We start from the raw sequence: 18,740 nt of genomic DNA, 5'->3' as shown, positions 1-18,740 counted from the left end.
ATATCCCACCACCAGTTTAGTCAGACCTGCAGTGACTTAATGGATCAGAAAATCCAGGCATATGAATGTCCATCTTCATCCTGATCCGAATCTATTGACACCTTGACTGGAACGTCAGCGAAGCCGTTACGTCATCAATAGTTGAAAGGAGCTTTTTGAATGGCCGAGATGATGTCAGTAACAATTTCAAAAGTGCAGGTCTCAGTTTTTGTTGACATTCATTGACATTGAGATAATTACATTACACTTAGACTCAAATTATTTTGTAATGGGGAGAGTAAACGTGTTGTTTGCATAAACTGGGGATTTTAGATAATGGATTTGGTGTTTTAATACTCGATAAGAAACCAAAATGCATGATCTAATCTCTGTTATATGCGTAAAAACAAGCAAATCATTCCTTAAGTTTTTTTCTTGCGCGTTAAAACTGGTAAATGAGAATAATTAACAATGCTAGCCCGACATTCCACTTTCTTCTGTGGTTAAACCCCTAACCACACTTTCAGAAAAAGACCAGTCAGTAATGATAATAGTCCACATGTTATCAGCTCAGCAGTATCCGGCATCATCCAATAGAGTATAAGAATGGATATAACATAGGGATGTTTTCCTCACAAGGTTGAAAACAAAACAGATTTTCCGCCTAAGTTTCCCTTTTGGCAAGGTATGATGAACACCATGTTTTGAACATACATTCTATTATTTGGCATTTTGTGCATTAGTTTTCGTACTCGCTTCTGTATGAATCTTTGGATCGATGATTGTTTACACGTTGTGTTTTGCTTTTAACGGTATGTTATAGTGCAATTTTATCGATATTTATTTTCTTATTTTCTAGACATGTTTGTCAGCCTGTAAGCATAGCTCGTCGCGATATTTTTTTATGTTTTTATGTCAACAACGAATTGGAGGTTTAACGTAAAAGACATGTAAGAAAATATTTGCAAGATATCTTTCCATTTCCTATTTTCAAATGTATCAGATACCTTGGCAACACAATGATATAAAATCAGATGAGATAGAGGATTTACATAACTGTATATCTAAGTATCCATTTAAGGATTATGGCAAATTCTTATTTCTTTTTCAACGACATATCAATTGACGGACATAAACATTAACCATAAATAGATTAACTACATGCCTTGAAACTAGATATCAAACTGTTATCTAAATTCATATTCATGGTCAGGATATTTGTATTGTTTTACATGAGTTGCATCACTAGATAGAGAAATTGTAAGAAGATAGTAGAAGTTTATATATTTGTCGGCAGCATGATCTCTATGCAAAAAAATTGAAAATCCCTGTAGTACCATGTCCTTTAAGTTGAAATAGTGTTAGTGACAAAAAACGACGAATCATAGTAATAAGTACAATTTTACGGAAGCCTGGTAGTGCCAGTAGTGAAAGATAAAATTTTCTGCCGATCGCAACTAAATTTTCTGGCGACCACACTTGATAAGATAGTGACGGCCGTCAGAAAACGAAATGGTGGCCACCAGATAAGTTAGTAGCAACCGTCAGAAAACGAAATGGTGGTCACCTGATAAGCTAGTGACGGTTACCAGATTAATTAACTGGTGGCCATCTGATAAGTTAGTGGCGACCGTCAGATAGATTTAATGACAGCCGCAACATAATAAAATTCACTAGTGGCACGAGCAGACTTCCTTACAATTTAAAGCATTGCAATCATACACTTCCCCAAAATCCTCTTCAACCTTCGTTTAGCTTGTCTGCATTTAGTGTGCATAATTTATGAATCATTATGACAGTTTTATCAATCTACCAAAACATATAAGAAGCAAAGGTATTACGTCCAAGAAAGAGGAAAATCATAACATCATAGAAAGATTATCTTTCTTTTTTTTCTTAAATTTCTCACGACTTTGTGTAAAGTCATTTTTCTGTAATTATTTTTTCCAAAAAGCAATGTCGAGCTAACAGCCGTTGCACAATGCATTGTATCTCAATATTACCAATCAGAGAAGACTAATGTTTATAATGACGAAAAAACAACAAAACATTCTGATGACTCGTTCTGTATTTCTGTGTAAAAAAATTCTAATCAATCGATTGTTTTGCAACAAACTTTCTGATCAAGCTCAATAAAAGATATCGAAGTTTAAAGATTTTCAAAACAAAATCATCGCGTTCCAGATAGGTTTGTCTTCATATTCCGCCAAATACTTTTACTGTATTTCAACATTTTGTAAGTTTGTCTCGCCTCCACACATTTTGGTCCCCATGATACAGGTGGATGAATTAAGCTCTTTATTCTCTGCAACAATGCAATATTAGAATTAAATAGGTGCCACAATGACATACAAAAACTCAAAATGCAGATATATTTATATGAATTGAACATCTAATAAGCCGTCCTATAAATTGCTGAACTGAATTAAGGTATTGACTTAAAGAGCTACTGCATCTCTCCACCTAGGTTTTGACTTTTCTTTCGATAATTTTTTAATTTTCCACAATCGCCTCCTATGACTATAATTTTAGGCATCACTGACGAGTCCTAGAATGATTAAATAGCTGTATTGTGCTGACTAATTAATTATTTAGCTTTACTAAACCTTAATCCTAAATTTAAAATGTGCTATTCACATGATGAGCAAAACTGAAATGGCAAAACAAAATCATGGTTAAAAAAACGATATATTTTGTACTGCTTGTTGTGGAAGAATAGGATATGTGTATTGTGCTGTGTTGTGGTGGATAGTAATAGTAGGCAATTGCTGTGAATCATGTTAGTGTTTCCGAAAGGAAAACAGGTTCTGTTATGCTATAGATATGATTGTTTATATATTGATTATACCTTTGTAAGGTTATCAATACAAAACAACGGAAATGCAAATATCATGTCTGATATAAAAATATAAAAAGGATAAAATTCGTGGAAAAATACAATTAATTGGATTTCTGTAGTTATACTGTTGTGATTGAATTTGACTTTCAAATGAGCTCTACGTGTATAGGTTGTGTTGGTTATTGCATTGTGTCTGTTGGTAGTCTGTGACGGTTCATCATCAACGTAATCGCATTTTACATGAAAGCATGTGTCAGGATTCTGCATGAAATATACATTTTTACCTGTTATTCAGTACCTTGGATGTGAGGTTAGAAGTTACTGTAGAACATGTTTGTCTCCTGTTTTCAACTTGCAGATAAAGATTTACTTTTGATATGTATATATTTACCTGCGTGAAGGTTCCAGGTGTTCTGATAATGTCGAGACATGTGACGATGGGTAATGGAATCACTGCAGCCAGACAAATGAAGGTACCTAGTACACTGGTATAGGAGGGATACATGTATCCTTTATATGTTGGCTCCTCGTACTTCGAGAGGGCTATAATAATCAGGATCTGGGGGAGATAACATATTTGGATGAGCTGTACCTAATCATGTGTTTAAACATAAAGCAATGGATACTCACAAACAATCCATACAAGTATACACAGATTCCTGATAATGTATAAGACCACTTGTTTCAGAGACTATCATGAAAAAAACATGAAAATATAAACATGTGAAAATAATCTCAATCCAAACTCAAATTCAACAAAACTAGGGCAAAATATCTTCAAAAGATATAAATAAAGAACGCTGAGAATAAGCACAAAAGGGGGTCAATAACCTTAGTTATCGACATTTTCCTCTGGAAACAAGACCGAATCTTCATAATCTCAGGTTTTCTAAATAAGAGCATGTAGTAGCATCGTATTTAAAAATATTATTTAATGTTATGACAGGCGATATAAAACAAGTAACCTACTGGAAAGTTCGGCATCATGCAAGTGCATCGATTATAATCATATTATAAAAAAATTACTGTTGATATTTTCATCAGTAACAGTGTTTTGGTCAATATGGATTAGGCATCAAGTTTTATTGAATGTAAATCTTAGGGCGGAATTTTTTCTTTCTTGTTCATATACAATGGAGTGAACTTATTAACGGGAAGGAACATTTATGACGTTACAATAACAGGAACACCTAAATTTTACTCTCATCATTATGTTAGCCGTTAATGCAAAGTCAATGTTTTAATGCATTGGGTAAAATTCTTCGACAAAAATTCACAAATTAAACTTTTGAAAACCATGTCACACAAAAATAACACTAAATGACTTTACCTTTTTAATTTTCTAAATTTAAAATTTAAGCTTATATTATTTGCTTCTTTTGGCCTGGAAGGAAGCGCTCTAGGGGTCTTACTGTGGGAGGAAATCATTAATCCCGTGGAAACCTACATGGTCGGGTAAGTGACTCCAAAACCTTTCAAGTCCGTGCCGGGAATCGAACCCCAGATGGCAATGTGAAAGGCAAGTGTATTACAACTGCGCTTACCGGCAACACCAATGTTAGAGGGGAAGTTACATAACGTAAACATGGCTGATTATTTATGACAAAGAATTGTAAGAGGAAGATGTCATGCATATACAGTATATACGATATGCAACTGATTTAAAAATACATGATAGTACCTTGGCGCTGAGATAGTGTTGATTTTCTTATCAAAATTGTACTCACCATGTAGATCAATGGCTTTTTTTAAACTTTGGAATTTCACCGAATCATTGAAATCTATTGTATATTCAACATCTATTTCATCTTAAGAGAATTAGTGTAAATTCAGATTGTCAGTAATACTTTGTTGATAAAATATCTTTTGAATAGATTAACACAGGTCACGTGTACTTACTATCATGATAACAGGTGTCACTAAACACCATGATATTCGGATTATCACAGGTACCGGCGAGCCTGTCATTATCTCAACATCCCGACTGAATCGCTCAGCACCTGAAAGAGGCAAGTGATCAAACGATCATCAAAACAATTCTTTGAATAAAACAGATAACAGAGTAGAAAACAAATATCTACATGACTCCGAGACTCCCAGTCTCCTCGTATACATTAAGATAAATGATAACTTAAGTATTAAATATACGATATGTAAACATCAATAAAATATGCTAAACAGTTCAGGTGAACTGGGATGCATTCTTCCTGAAATAAATAGATTCCCTAGCTGTAGGCTAAGACAGGAAAATGTCTTCCGACGATGGAAATTTCTCTGTCCTACCCTCAAAGTAGGATATGATCGTTTTTTACCCCTTGATATCCTTAAAACTAAATAAACAAATAAATACACTTGTGTCACGCTAACCATCGGTAGAGGCATTTGCATTTAAGGCCCGGATGGCATTTGTTTAAGACGTCATTGACCACAAAGTGACCCCGACACATCATAAAAAAGACGTCATTAACAATTTCACGGACCCTAAACGTCACTTCCTGTGTGTGCAGGTTGTCTTGCGGGGTAAGATAGCATACCCTCACCGGAGGTGTGGCTATTTCTGCCCGGTGGGGTAGAAAGTTGAATAAGTGGGCATGTGTCTTTGCCATTATTTAAAATGACTTAAATGATATTCTGATTCATAAAGACGTTTGTGATATACTGAAAATTGCATCTAATGCTCAGATATTCGAAAATGCCTTCATAAATTTATCAACTTAAAGTAATTTAATTGAAGTACTTGAATATAACTTTAACGTAAATTTCATGATTTAATGAATATTTGGAGAAACAAAACACCAATTGATTTTTTTCAATGTTTTACTAATAAGAAATTTTACCGTATAGCCATCCGATTATGACGCACTCCAAGAAGGACATGAAGAAGATACAAAAGACAGAGGCATACCAGTCAATCAACTGGAAAATGTATACACCAGCCTGAAACAAAAACAATCAGACGCTATTATTCGATCTAGGGCTTCTTGATTGCATGAAACATTAACGAATATGTATATGTAACACTAACGACAGCTTCTAGCGTTCAACAACACAACTTCCTCACTTAGACTCCCTTTCCCCCAGTTAGCAGATACTGAATAATGAACACTGATCACTTAAATGTAATTTACAACTACATCTGTTTCCTGAGGCAGACAAAGATTAAAAGCCACCTCACACCATGTTGGGACTGGAAATGACATCATACACTGTAAAAGATTTTGCATACTGTGTTGAATTAAAACGAGCATTTATGAGGAACTTGCAATGATCCGAGATAAATTTCGTTTCATTTTAATAAAGTATGACACATCTTAATGATCTTTAGCTGCAATCTGTTCTTGATTTTTAAAAAAAAATCAAAAGAATTATCAAAGAGAAATACAGACACAAATCACAAACCCCGAATATAGGAAATTATTGCATTTTGATTGTAGTGGTCAGTCAGATTGTAAGGTTACTGGGTACTCTTCCTACATCAGTCTCATTTTATGCACTACCGAAAAATACCTTTCACAAGTTGAAATGATAAACGAGTCATGGACATTTGTTTTCATAAATTGTTTAATTTACAATGTATATTGGATGTTCCTTTTCATCGTCTACTGGTTCGTTTGAACTTAGTTTCATCTTCCACAAGAAATGTAAGTATTTGCAAATGCAAGAAACTGTGACAATACTAACAATAATACTGTAGATGTTGAAGAATTGTTTGTTACAGTACCTACCTGAGTCGCTAGAATTATGCTGGTTATGAAATACACTGTAAAGGCTGCCAGAAGTAAGTGGTATTTTCGTTTTCCTAAAGCCTTCGGGTACATATCTTTGAGTCCACATGTTATTGTCTCCACCATAGCAAACTAACAAGGGAAAAGTTATGGTAATTGACGTTGTATGGATTTTGATGGCGATTTATATATATTATATATATAAACGAATGTCATTGATTACAACCAATGGAATTCTTTCATAACAAGGCACGTACTCGTTCTAAAGAAATGTCTATCCAGATGGACTTCAATCATAAGTCGATACATATTCCACTTCCGTAGATTTTTCTGTGTCGTATCTGTGTACATATGTATCACAAGGAGTTATATATAATTTCGTACGGCTCTATCAAAACCATTTCGTGTACAAAAAAATAATATTTTAAGGCGTTTTGACGATATATGGAGGACATTTCTCATTGGACTATGAAGTCAGGGATAAAGGAGATAAAAACATATTGGAAATAAACTGTTCTAATCGACGCGAGAGTTATCGACCATGCACTGTATGTAACTTCTATCAGAGAGTAATCAAGAAACTTTAACAGTTATGATGTGCTATTGAGTTATCTACCGTGAATGTCGGTGTTACTTCTGTAAAGCAGAGTTATCTACGCTGAACTCTGAAATACAATTTTCTTGCTTGTAATCTCACAAGAACCCAGTATATAATACAGTTTACCGTAATGTCTTCCCACGTGACCTCTTTAATCCAAATATTGATATGCAGCAACTGGAAATATGTTTCCATTTTGAATTAAAATTTAAAACAGGAAAAATGTGTTAGCCTGTCATCTTATTCAATGGTATACCTACAGTCAGAACTCTCACATGAAACGCCAAAAGCACAAAGTTAATTTTCATTTGAAACATTTTTTCAAATGCAGCAGCTTGAAATATATTTCCATTTTGAATTAAAACTCAAAACAGGAAAAATGTGTTAGCCTGTCATGTTATTCAATGTTATACCTTCAGTCAGAACTCTCACTTGAAACACCAAAAGCACAAAGTTAATTCTCATTTGAAAAGCAGCAACTGGAAATATGTTTCCATTTTGAATTAAAATTCAAAAAATGTGTTACCCTATCATCTTTTAAATACTAATACTACAAAATTTGCAGAAAACAAAATATAATTGCGTGATTGCCAAAAAAGAAATAATTGCACTAAATGGAAAATTAGCAATGTATAACGGGAATATAAGTGTTGACAGACTTTGTAAATTTGATCCCGATATAAAATGACAATATTAAAGATTGTGAAAGCTACAGTATTTCCTTGGAAGGTCGAATAGACTCTTAACCGTTATCGTCACTGTCCCGCCGCAATTTTTATTAAACTTATGTTACAGGAGCGAGAAAATACGCAGTCACATTGGGTTCGAACCCGGGCCATTCCGAACTCTAGACTACCTACTGAGCTAAATGGTCGCCGATGATCGAACCCATCAAATTCCGCTACACATTTCCGGGGATGAGACTAAAAATACTTTCGGTGCGGAACCCGGACGGACAATGCGGTACGGAAGGAGTTAATACAGAGTTCATTTACGTGTATTACCACGTGACGTTATTATCACAGAGTTATCTACCGGGGATTCCTGTCTTTCCTTTATAATACAGATGTATCTTCCGTGATAGTGATCTGATGATTATTATTATTATAATGATGATGGTGATGATGATGATGATGGTGGTGGTGGTGGTGGTGGTGGTGGTGGTGGTGGTGGTGGTGGTGGTGGTGGTGGTGGTGGTGTTTTACGTTTCCATGACTCTTCCTGTTGCCGGGCGTTGTCACCTCGACTGAGATCGATTCTCTAACGACGTGAAGGTGGTGCGCCACACCCCTTCATTGGGCGGAGTCGTCTGTGTGTGGGTTAGTCTAGAATTTGGAATTTGGCCTAATGGTTCCACTCTTCTCTACTGGTGTTGTGCATCTGGACTTCTGGTGGTAGATGAGGTCCTATCCATGTTGTCCAGGCTGCCCTAATGCCGGGTTCTAACTTTTTGATTAAAGAATATAGAAGTCTATGCCTAATGGGTTATACTTTTAATAAGGAAGTTATTAGTTATTTGGTTTCCTGGGCGGCGTTTACCCCTCTACTCTAATAAGGATAACAGCAGGAGATTATTTTACGTGCGAGATGGGACAGTCCACACACGGTCCGCCATTTAAAGTCCCATCCGCCGGACTATGGTTAGTATTGTTTTGTTTAGATTAGTGCAGATGCAATTTAACTAAGTTTTTTTGTCCTATCATGAATACTTTACATAGTGACTTCTATAATACAAGTATTCAAAGTCAACTACTGTCACAATTCTATATTACAGAGGTGTTATAATAGTATTCTACCTACCTCAGAATCCAATCCAACATTAAACACCATAATGAAGAACAGCACAGACCATAGCTGAGGTAACGGAAGTCTCGCTAAGGCTTCTGGGTAGGCTAGAAATACGAGGCCAGGACCTATAATTTAGATAGACATAAATTGTTTTTTTAATTTTGTGGGGAAAGATTTTGATATTTGCAAACAAAGTAGGTTTTTAACAAAAATGGATTATATTTTTAGCAAAGATGCTTGAATATTTCTGTGAGGATTACCAAAAACAGTCTTTTTGAAAGTATAACCAAACATTCTAAACATTAAGAATATATCAAGATTAAACAAGTATAGAATCCTGCTGGAAAAAATCCTATTGTATTGATTTAAGCAAATAGATTTGCCACAGAATCCTATATTTTGATATATCTGAACAGCTTAAGGATATGTCACGCCTAAAAGGTTACACAGGTTTCACTCTTATTAAATCTTAGCATTATCAGAGCGATAAATGTACTCTTGTGTTCCTATAACAGATCATTCATTCTAATATCTTTCTTCAAGTGCCATCCATTTTTGTTTTTTGTGTATTGTAAAACGGTTATTGATTCTTGAGTACCTCAGTTATAAAGTGCAAGGTATCTGTCGTGAAGCACTTGCAAATTTCGATGCCAATATAGCTGAAGTATCGTATTTGCAAACCATACCTGATTCAGCAACTTCATCAATGGTGAGATTGGCTTCCTGGGCCAAAAAACCAACAATGGAGAAAACGACAAACCCACAGAAAAACGCCGTAAATATGTCCACCACCAACACTACCAGCGAATCACTGGAAAATATAGCATAAACGCCATCTTCAATAATATAATTTCATCTATGTATTAATTTTAAAGAGCAAAGCAAACCTTAGAGTAATTAAATTTCTGTCACCAGGAATAGAAGTCTTAACTAAATCACTTTATTTAGGAACATTCAATTTTGTTTTAAGATTGTGCAAAAGACACACAAGTTAATAATATCACCTTTTATTAAAAGTTTAGAATTCGATACAGTAGAGCCAAACGATGAATTTAACTTCACCATACAGCTGAATCGTCCAATAGAACATAATCTCATTGTATTCAGTTGATGTCCATTGACATTTTAATGAGACGTATCATTCTGTAATATAAGAGGGTCATTTATATGTGCCTTACAATGCTACAGGATTTTAAAGCTATGTTTAAAAGTCCATTATAGATACTGTTGTGTATAACTTACTGAAGCGTCTTGTTTTTAAAGTCACTGAAGCTAGCCATTGTGAGCACACCTCCCCACGCTGGACCTAGCGAGAAAAATGCCTGTACCGCTGCCTCGAACCATACCTAAAATAAAATTAAACAAAAAAAGATAAAAGACACACAAGTCCATGACACATTTTAATTGAGAATTTGATATAGGAGAAAAAAAAATTGTTCGTAAGTGCTGCTAAATGCCTGAGACCTTTGAGTTCACTGAAGAAATTATAATGTGATCGACAGGGATGTCAAAATCTAAATGGGGAGGTACATTATTCCGATAATTGAATAAAGACGGGACTCTCCATGTGTCTGATCATTTCAAAAGAACATTAAGTATATGTATATATTGTAAACCGTGCCAAAATTAGCATGAATGAAAACGTTAAATATAGGATATATCTTACAAATATAGTATAACTTTGCAAAAGCTGTTGCCTATTTAATTATCCTTTTCTCAGAACTTACGTCTGTCACGAAAACCTATAAGACATTTCAGCGGACGATTAATATATCTACTCAACTTAGACTGACTTCTGTCTCTAGAATATGGAAAAGGGAGATGTAAGATATTTTACCTCTTAGGTTTTGAAGATTATTTTATCTAATGAATACTTCCATTCGAAAGCTTGTAGTCAAACGACTTGCTTAAGTGTAATATTGATATTTCTAGTTAATATCTGTATTCGGCATATATTATGACTGTATTCTAAGATGAAAAAATCGTTTAATCAATTATCATTATCATGAATATAGCAACGGCTACAACGAAACAGAGATGCACATAAAACAGTTGACAAGTATAATTCTAAGTAAGATTGTGGGATTTTGGTTTAAATGTCTTTGACTTTATACATCTATGCTTTATATTCCTTCGAATAGTGGCACGGTTCAGAAAATACACATATTTAAAACTGGACGTGTTTAATGCAAGTTTTCTTGTTGGTTCCGTTGTTGTTTACCTGGTTGGAACATGACATAACTTACTTGGATTGACCAAGGTTAACATAGGTTGTGTCGTCGATAACGTAGAAGACGCTTACTCTTCCGAAACACCCGGTCTTATTATCCTTGTACTTTTTTTCAGGATCCTCCGTAAAATACTTTTGTTCATAATTTGCCCTAGTTTTATGGAATTGAGTTTCGATTTTGATTTTATTACCATGTTGGTATATTCTTGATTTTTTTTTCGTTCACAGACGCACACATTTGCTTCTTTGAACAAAAATTACAAAAAACGTGCGTCAGTTTCCAATCAACGAAGCTTAAAACCACCAAGTTTAAAATGAGAAATATGTAAACGCCAAATCAAGTGGAGGAGATGATAAAGGAACCTATTTATAGTTTTTCTTATCAATTTACTAATTTTTCCTTTGATATATCTTACCTGAAATTGACCAAGCTTTTCGAAATTTGGTTTGATGAAATATAGTATCCCATCAACAGAGCCTTCAAGAGTGAGACTTCGAATGAGAATGATTGTCAGCAGTAGGTATGGAAGACATGCGGATACGTACACCACCTACAACGGAAGGTTTAGAATAACATCTTGTCTATTCTAGTGCGAGTGATCTGTAGTATCACTTTATCATTGGTAATGCAATTTGATGTGACGAAGTCAGAGATTTAGAAAACCAGATTCCAATATTTAGGACGATATACAAAAGGATCACGATGAATGAACCAGATATACAGATGTAATGAAGCCCACTAAAAAGAACAACAAAACAGTTCAAGAAAATACTTGAAGGCTGTACAAAAGACACACAAGTGAAGAATGACTTTCAATACAGAGTTAGAGCTAAAGATGCATTAGAACCAAATAATGAATTAAACTGCACCACAGATCTGTCATTGATAATAATGGATTAAAATTTGAAATCTAGGAGGTGACTGAGAAAATATGAAATTAATTGAAATAAATTTCATAGCCTATATGGGAAAGTGCACTAGCTCAGAAGTTCTATAAATTTCGGAATATTCATAAATCTCATGATTTTAAAAGAATGTCAATTACTTGTGTGTATTTTGAGCCTAATAGCTTAAACGAGACATGTACGTTATAGCAAACCTCTAATACTTTAAATCCACCGGCAGTGTCTACCACCTTAAGCTAAATCATTAGCAATAGAGGGGTTAATGAGAAAGTCTGAGGTCAAAGTCATGACAGTTTCTCTAATTGTATTAAAATGTCACGGATGCCAAGTAGGCGAACTGGCCGTGCCGTTCCATAATCCGTTTTATGTACTAGTACAAATTATAGACATTAAAAGATAGTCACGAAAATATGTATCATACAGAGTGTACTATTATCTCATAGGAAAACCCAATAATGTCAGAGACGAAATTCTGTTGTCAAAGTAATGGCTTAGATGCCAGAAGTAATCTTTTATTCAATTGTCTCAATTATTCATCAGAATCACCAGAATATGTTTTGATGAGTCCTGTAGACAAACACAAAAATGATACATTCAAAAAATGCTTGGTTTACCTTTCCAACAGATTTCACACCTTTTACGATACACAGGAATGTGATCGTGAAGCTGAGAAAAAGTGCAAGGACAATATGCCACTGTGGGATACCCAGGTCGTCCAGGCCACTAGAAGCGTTCAATATTTGGTATCTGTAAAACAGCGAAAATGAATTTATGTTTATGCAACGCAATGCTGTTGTACATGCGCGCTATGTGCAAACTTATCTAACTCGTGGACACAGTATAATAACTCGTCTGCACGAGATAATTAACTTATGCACACGAGATCATTAACTTTTGCACGTGAAAAAATAACTCGTGCGCATGACAATATAACCCTTGCGCACGACATAATAACCCGTGTTCACGAAATCAAATAATGTTTTTGTGTGTCCCTAAAAGTGCTCAGTAGAAATACGGATATTTTAGTCAGTTATTTGAGGAATCTGTTATTTAAGCTGAGACTAACGATTTCAGAAAACTGATCATTTAATTTTCATCTTGTTATGTATAATTTTTTTTTTCTACTTTTTGAAAATTTTGAAATTCTAGGAATAATCAAATGAGGTTATGACATGGAAAACTTCATGTGAATGAATAAATTGATAGGTGATGTATTATTATGGTATATGTATTACTGATAATAATGCGCACGGATATCTTCATTTATTACATTATCGGACTGTTATCCAGTGAACTCCCCGATACAATAATTTTGCATATTTCATTAGTGTAATATATTCTGGAGCGATTCCTTTGGCATCGCCAGTAGGAAATCAATTCTAATATCACAACATAGACGATGACTTGATGTCAGGAATGTAAAACTGGCGCAGCAAAATGGATGCCTATCTTCAATGTAGGTAAAAAATGGTAGGTAATGATTAAGCAAACGCTGTAGATCACTGACCTGTGGTTAAATTATTTATGCTTCAACAAAATACATCACTGAGTCTGCTATTTATCTTTAAAATAGAGACGTCATTGTTAGTCAATGAATAACGGTTTATGATGCATGGACCTATTGTTACCGGTGGAAATTCCATAACTAAACTGGAAATCGAATCCGCAGGACTGCCACAATTTGTGATTATAATTAAAATATCATCTCTATTGGTAAAGGTAACGTGATCCATGAGAGTATAACGGAATACAATGTCAATGCATTCGTGCCGAATTAATCTGTATTGTGAATGTATGTTATGAATAACACATTCAGTGTGTTTCAGTCAGGAATGATACTCATTTTACAAATTGCCTGACGGTTTTTAATTCATTCCTGTTAAACATCACGTCATATAGAATCTATTATAACATATGTTCATCGGTTGTTGTGACACGTATAAACAGGACCATCGACTATTGATTTTTGATGACAAAACTGAGTGAAATACATGACGGGTAGACTTATTGGTAAGTACATCAAGGAACTTTCCGTTTGTACCATAACACAATAATTGTGATTGTACATGTACATCAGAGATATTCTGGATTAAAATCTACAATAAATCATTCATATATATTGAATTAATATATTAAATATGTATGAGTAAACGTGCAATATCGTTTTAAATTGATATGAACAAGTTAGATATGTAAATTGATAGATACACGAATATATATTATTCCAGTCCTATATATCCTAAGACCAGTTTTACAAAGCACATCATATATCGTCATAACAACTAAACAATATAATTATCATTTAACCTTTGACATACATTTCCTTCTTATGATATAAATATGCTGTTTTTTTCAATATTTAAAATGCCTCATTTTTTTCATGTCTTTAAATATCGTGATCGTTGATATCAGAAAACTTACCTCCAAAACTCATTTGCTGCCGTCGGGTAGAAGCCGATGTTTGTGACAGTTTCTGATGCTGTCATAGACAGATTGTCAACTGAAGGCGTCTTGTTGACAAAGGATGTGACGTTGTAGGGTGTCTCTATCTTGGTCCTCAATGTGACGCACTTGTCCGTATTCCAGGAGTTATCGCACGTGGACCAAGGTAATATAGGGTAGAAAGAGTAGAACAAATAACAAAGTGTCCACGCCATGATCAGACCGGAATACCAAGTACATATGAAGGAGATACAGCACATGGAAAACCCCAAACCTGAAACAACAGACCACAATATATTTATTTTCGGTTCGTCTTAATTTCAAAAAGTTATGAAATTGGTTGAACTAGTGAATCTAATATTTTTGTCTCCGAGATCTGAAAAGCATGAGCCACCAGTATCATTAACAAGTCCATCTATACAAACACAACGGCTTATTTAACGACAGAAATTGTCTTTTCGATTTGCTTACTCCGTCTTTATACCTATTACGAAAACATATCATTTTCTTATTTGTAAGGGAACAAATGTTTTTTTCACTCTTTTAAAGTACACCATATATATTTACTACTCTTTCTCGGCTTCTATAAAATATATACACAGATGTGGTAACGCACAGCGCACGAAAAGCTTCGTGCGCACATCGTGCAGAGATCGAGCGTACATACACGCACGATACAGTGCGTACAATAATATATTTAGAAAATAAATAAACCATATTATATTATTTGTAAGTCATTTCTTAATTTATATACGCCACTATAGAATCGCACATCTGGTGCGATAGAACCGAACAACGTGCTCACAAATGTGTGATAGCTTATTTTGCCCATATTTTCTATAGTGCGCACATCGTGCAGACATCGTGCGCACATTGCACATCGCGTAGCGATGTGCGATCCCACAAGTGTACAATATGTTTCGTTTAAACATAAAACTGAATTTCATACTTTTCAACATTGTCCTTAACTATACCTAACATGTTGTTTTATACCTGTATCACAGTGACAACTCCGTTACAAGAAATCACGGAGTTCATCGTTGAACATTTAACCGATAAGAAATATCATTGAAAACACATTCGGTATGGCATTACCTCGTAGAAGGGGACAAATTTCCCAGACGACAAGAGTGCTTTTTCCAGCAAACTGTGCGAGAGAAAGCTCCAGATAGTACAACGGCAATCCACAGGTCACCATGCATATCACAAACGGGATAAGGAACGCACCTGCAATAATACAGTTGTCGATTTTAGTTCAGAATTATATATTACAGTGTACATTACATAGAATCAGTCTACCGAATAGGAATTAACGTTATCCTTTTTAAGTACTTTTTAAGTATCAAGATCTATTTAAACTTCGGACCATTGATCAAACACCATACAAAAACATATATACAGTATGTGATCAAGGACAAATGTGAAAATAACGAAGACAGTCCTATCTGATATATGTATTTTCCTAAAATTCTTCAATTTTATGGACACTTAAGGACTGAACGACTTCAAACGCTTACTAATAGTATTTACTGCTGAAACTTAGGTTTAGGAATTGAATAATTTCAATGAAAAAGAATATTTCTACTCTACTTCAGAAAGAGACTGACACTTTTCATAATGACTATGTTCTCTAGGTATGCTCTGATGTGTTCATGTTACTAGCAACACTATCTTTGTGTTTGGTCAAGCACAGTGAATATTTCTTAATCAGTCCCGATAGTGCCGCAAATCATTGATAATCTATGACGTTTATTTAGTGTAAAAATGATTGACAAACTTAGTGATGTTTGAAATAGCCGATAAAACATTACACAATTGGATCAAAACGTGTGTTTATGCTGCATCAGTGGATGTTTTTGGTCACAATTTTACTTGTTTCGTCCTATCACCATTAGGATGAAAAAAAAAGGTACGTGTTTCATATTACAGTTTAAGTCGTTATTTGAGTGAATATTTTATCATTTACATATGTTTTCTCATTATTTCTAATTAATGCATTTAACACTTAAGTCACAATGGAAAAGTCGAGATAAATAGATCACAAATATCCTGCTTAGAAATGTTTCGAAATAAACAGCCGCTGGATACAAGTAATTTTTTTTTATTTACAGATGAATTATGTACACAAACGCTTATGTCACTGCGAAAAAGTCTAGATAAAAATACACAGATGTTTCCTTTTCTACAGATAAATGAAATGCCGTTAACACTCATAACAGCAAAATTAAACTATTCTATGAAGCAGAAGAAAACGAAACTAACCTCCACCATTCCTCATGCATAAATATGGAAATCTCCAGACATTTCCCAATCCGATGGTAAATCCTATCAAAGCTAACATATATTCAATTTTTCGGCTCCAAACCTCTCTTTTTGACGAACCATAATTAGGTTTATTCTCGGTTTCTAATAGTCCTGCTTCAATCATTTCGCTTCCGTCGTCCATTTTGTCCCGGAAGAAGCCAATATTCAGTATACAGCTTGTGTCAAGATTTATTATTGAATGGATAGTTCTAATGCGTGTTTATACGCTTAATACTTATTTAAGATCTCCAGAGACGAAACAGCTGTATGATGTCGTTTTAAATGCATCAACATAACAGACAAAGGACACTAAAGGATAAGGAAACAGATGTTTTCGAGGCGTTTGAAATGGGAAAAACCTGTCCTGCTAAAATAAAAATCGGTATTGAAAAATAACTAACCTCCACCATTCCTCATGCATAAATATGGAAATCTCCAGACATTTCCCAATCCGATGGTAAATCCTATCAAAGCTAACATATATTCAAGTTTCCGACTGAAAACCTCTCGCTTTGATGAAGCATTGAAGGATTTCTCTTTGGCGTCTAGTAGTTCTATTTCCACCACTCCGTCGCTGTCAGCCATCTTGGACACCGCTGAAGTTAATAGGGACATACTCAAGTACATGGGTATATTACCACAAAGATCCTCTAGACTCTAGATGTTTTTTAATTTAAATAACGATGGTTGTTACCCAAACATCTGCGCATTGCGAGCTAGATTAAAAAACTTCTGTTCCAGAACGTAAATCCAGTGGGCGGAGAATTGTTTTGTTAAAATCAGAATTTATCGATACACAATATCTTTGTAAAAACCCAGTACACATAATTGCGTATGTATATCACATCGTTAAATCTGCTTTAAATAAAACATAAATGCTAATTTTCACTTTTGAACTATCCTATAATATTTCATATTTAATATAAACTTTATTTTTATTCCATAACACCATGCGAATAATACACCTTTAGGGGCCTGGTCCTGGGGTATTTAACTAATAGGATCTGGTTTTGTTCTGGACAGTATGAAAACATCTCTTTACACAATAATTAGTCAATTTTAAAGCTTTACTATTTCTAAGGAAACGATTGGTCCAAAATATGACTGATCGGACTCGGTATTCTCCCAACATAGGGGAATTTTCACTGAGAAATATCCCTATTCGAGTAGACTACTTTTAGCAGAAATAGTATTTAAGGAATATTCCATATTTGGGGGTCGTCAGTGCGTACACAAGTACCGCATACATAGATGTGGTACGAGTAAAAAGATTGAGCAAACTCGGAATTTGTTCCAAAAGTATTACAACCCCATCGGGGTCTGTTCATTCATAACAGCGTTTTTTCCTATGATAGTATCATCTTTCATTTTAAAAATATATATTGTAGCTGTTGCGGTAACAACTGCTAAAGGGATACGTTGGTACATTGTTGTCAGTTACTTAGGTGTTCAAATTTTAAATTCACATTACAAGAAAAATGTATAGTTGAAGTCAACGAGGCAAAAAAAGCACTCGACTTATCCATTGTTTCGACTGAACTGAGTTGCTATGTTAAAAACTCGAAATGTTCAACGTCAACAAATGGATGAATGCAATGGATTCCATTCTATTATCTAGACGTGTGATTTTGATAACATTGAAACGCTTTTGTAAATATAAGTAGTTAAAATACATGGCGAATAAAATATCGTTGTTTTCTGAATAGAATATTGATAAGCATTTACTTTCATCAAAGTTCAGATGAGTCAAAACAGAAGAGTTTTAAGTCTTGACATTTTAGTGTCTATTGTTAAGAAATGAATACGTTTCCTACTGATCGAAACATTGCCTGTTTCGCCTCATTTAAACGAAAAGTTGCATATGAAGCATATCAATATTTTTTATTATCTTGAAACTTCAATGTGTGTTTTCTGAGTCAACTTATTTAC

At 34.5% G+C, this 18,740-nt stretch overlaps 1 protein-coding gene across 1 annotated transcript; it reads right to left on the bottom strand.

The window, feature by feature from the left end:
* Positions 1 to 2,149: 2,149 nt before the first annotated feature.
* Positions 2,150 to 17,396, bottom strand: LOC132555982 (sodium- and chloride-dependent glycine transporter 2-like). Its single transcript, XM_060220368.1, has 13 exons — positions 17,213 to 17,396; positions 15,603 to 15,734; positions 14,487 to 14,781; positions 12,680 to 12,812; positions 11,576 to 11,710; positions 10,172 to 10,275; positions 9,616 to 9,740; positions 8,942 to 9,054; positions 6,544 to 6,675; positions 5,656 to 5,755; positions 4,718 to 4,818; positions 3,210 to 3,377; positions 2,150 to 2,284 (listed from the first exon to the last, which is right to left on the bottom strand). The coding sequence occupies exons 1-13, from the start codon at positions 17,394 to 17,396 to the stop codon at positions 2,150 to 2,152; spliced, it is 1,857 nt and encodes a 618-aa protein (XP_060076351.1).
* Between the last annotated feature and the right edge of the window lie 1,344 nt (positions 17,397 to 18,740).

The sequence above is a fragment of the Ylistrum balloti genome, unplaced genomic scaffold (assembly GCF_031769215.1).
Source record: "Ylistrum balloti isolate Yb309-2 unplaced genomic scaffold, AGI_CSIRO_Ybal_v1 Utg370534, whole genome shotgun sequence".
Classification (NCBI taxonomy): domain Eukaryota; kingdom Metazoa; phylum Mollusca; class Bivalvia; order Pectinida; family Pectinidae; genus Ylistrum; species Ylistrum balloti.
Note: the sequence above shows the minus strand (reverse complement) of the source record. Positions and strands in the feature narration are given on the sequence as shown.

Bases quoted from the DNA above. Each gene is read 5' to 3' on its own strand.
- LOC132555982 (XM_060220368.1), bottom strand. From the start codon at position 17,396: ATGGCTGACAGCGACGGAGTGGTGGAAATAGAACTACTAGACGCCAAA. The intron at 9,741-10,171 runs GTAAGTTATACA...TATATTTTCCAG, and splicing joins TTTAAAAACAAGACGCTTCA to TGATTCGCTGGTAGTGTTGG. The intron at 4,819-5,655 runs GTAAAATTTCTT...TGCCTCTTTCAG, and splicing joins CATAATCGGATGGCTATACG to GTGCTGAGCGATTCAGTCGG.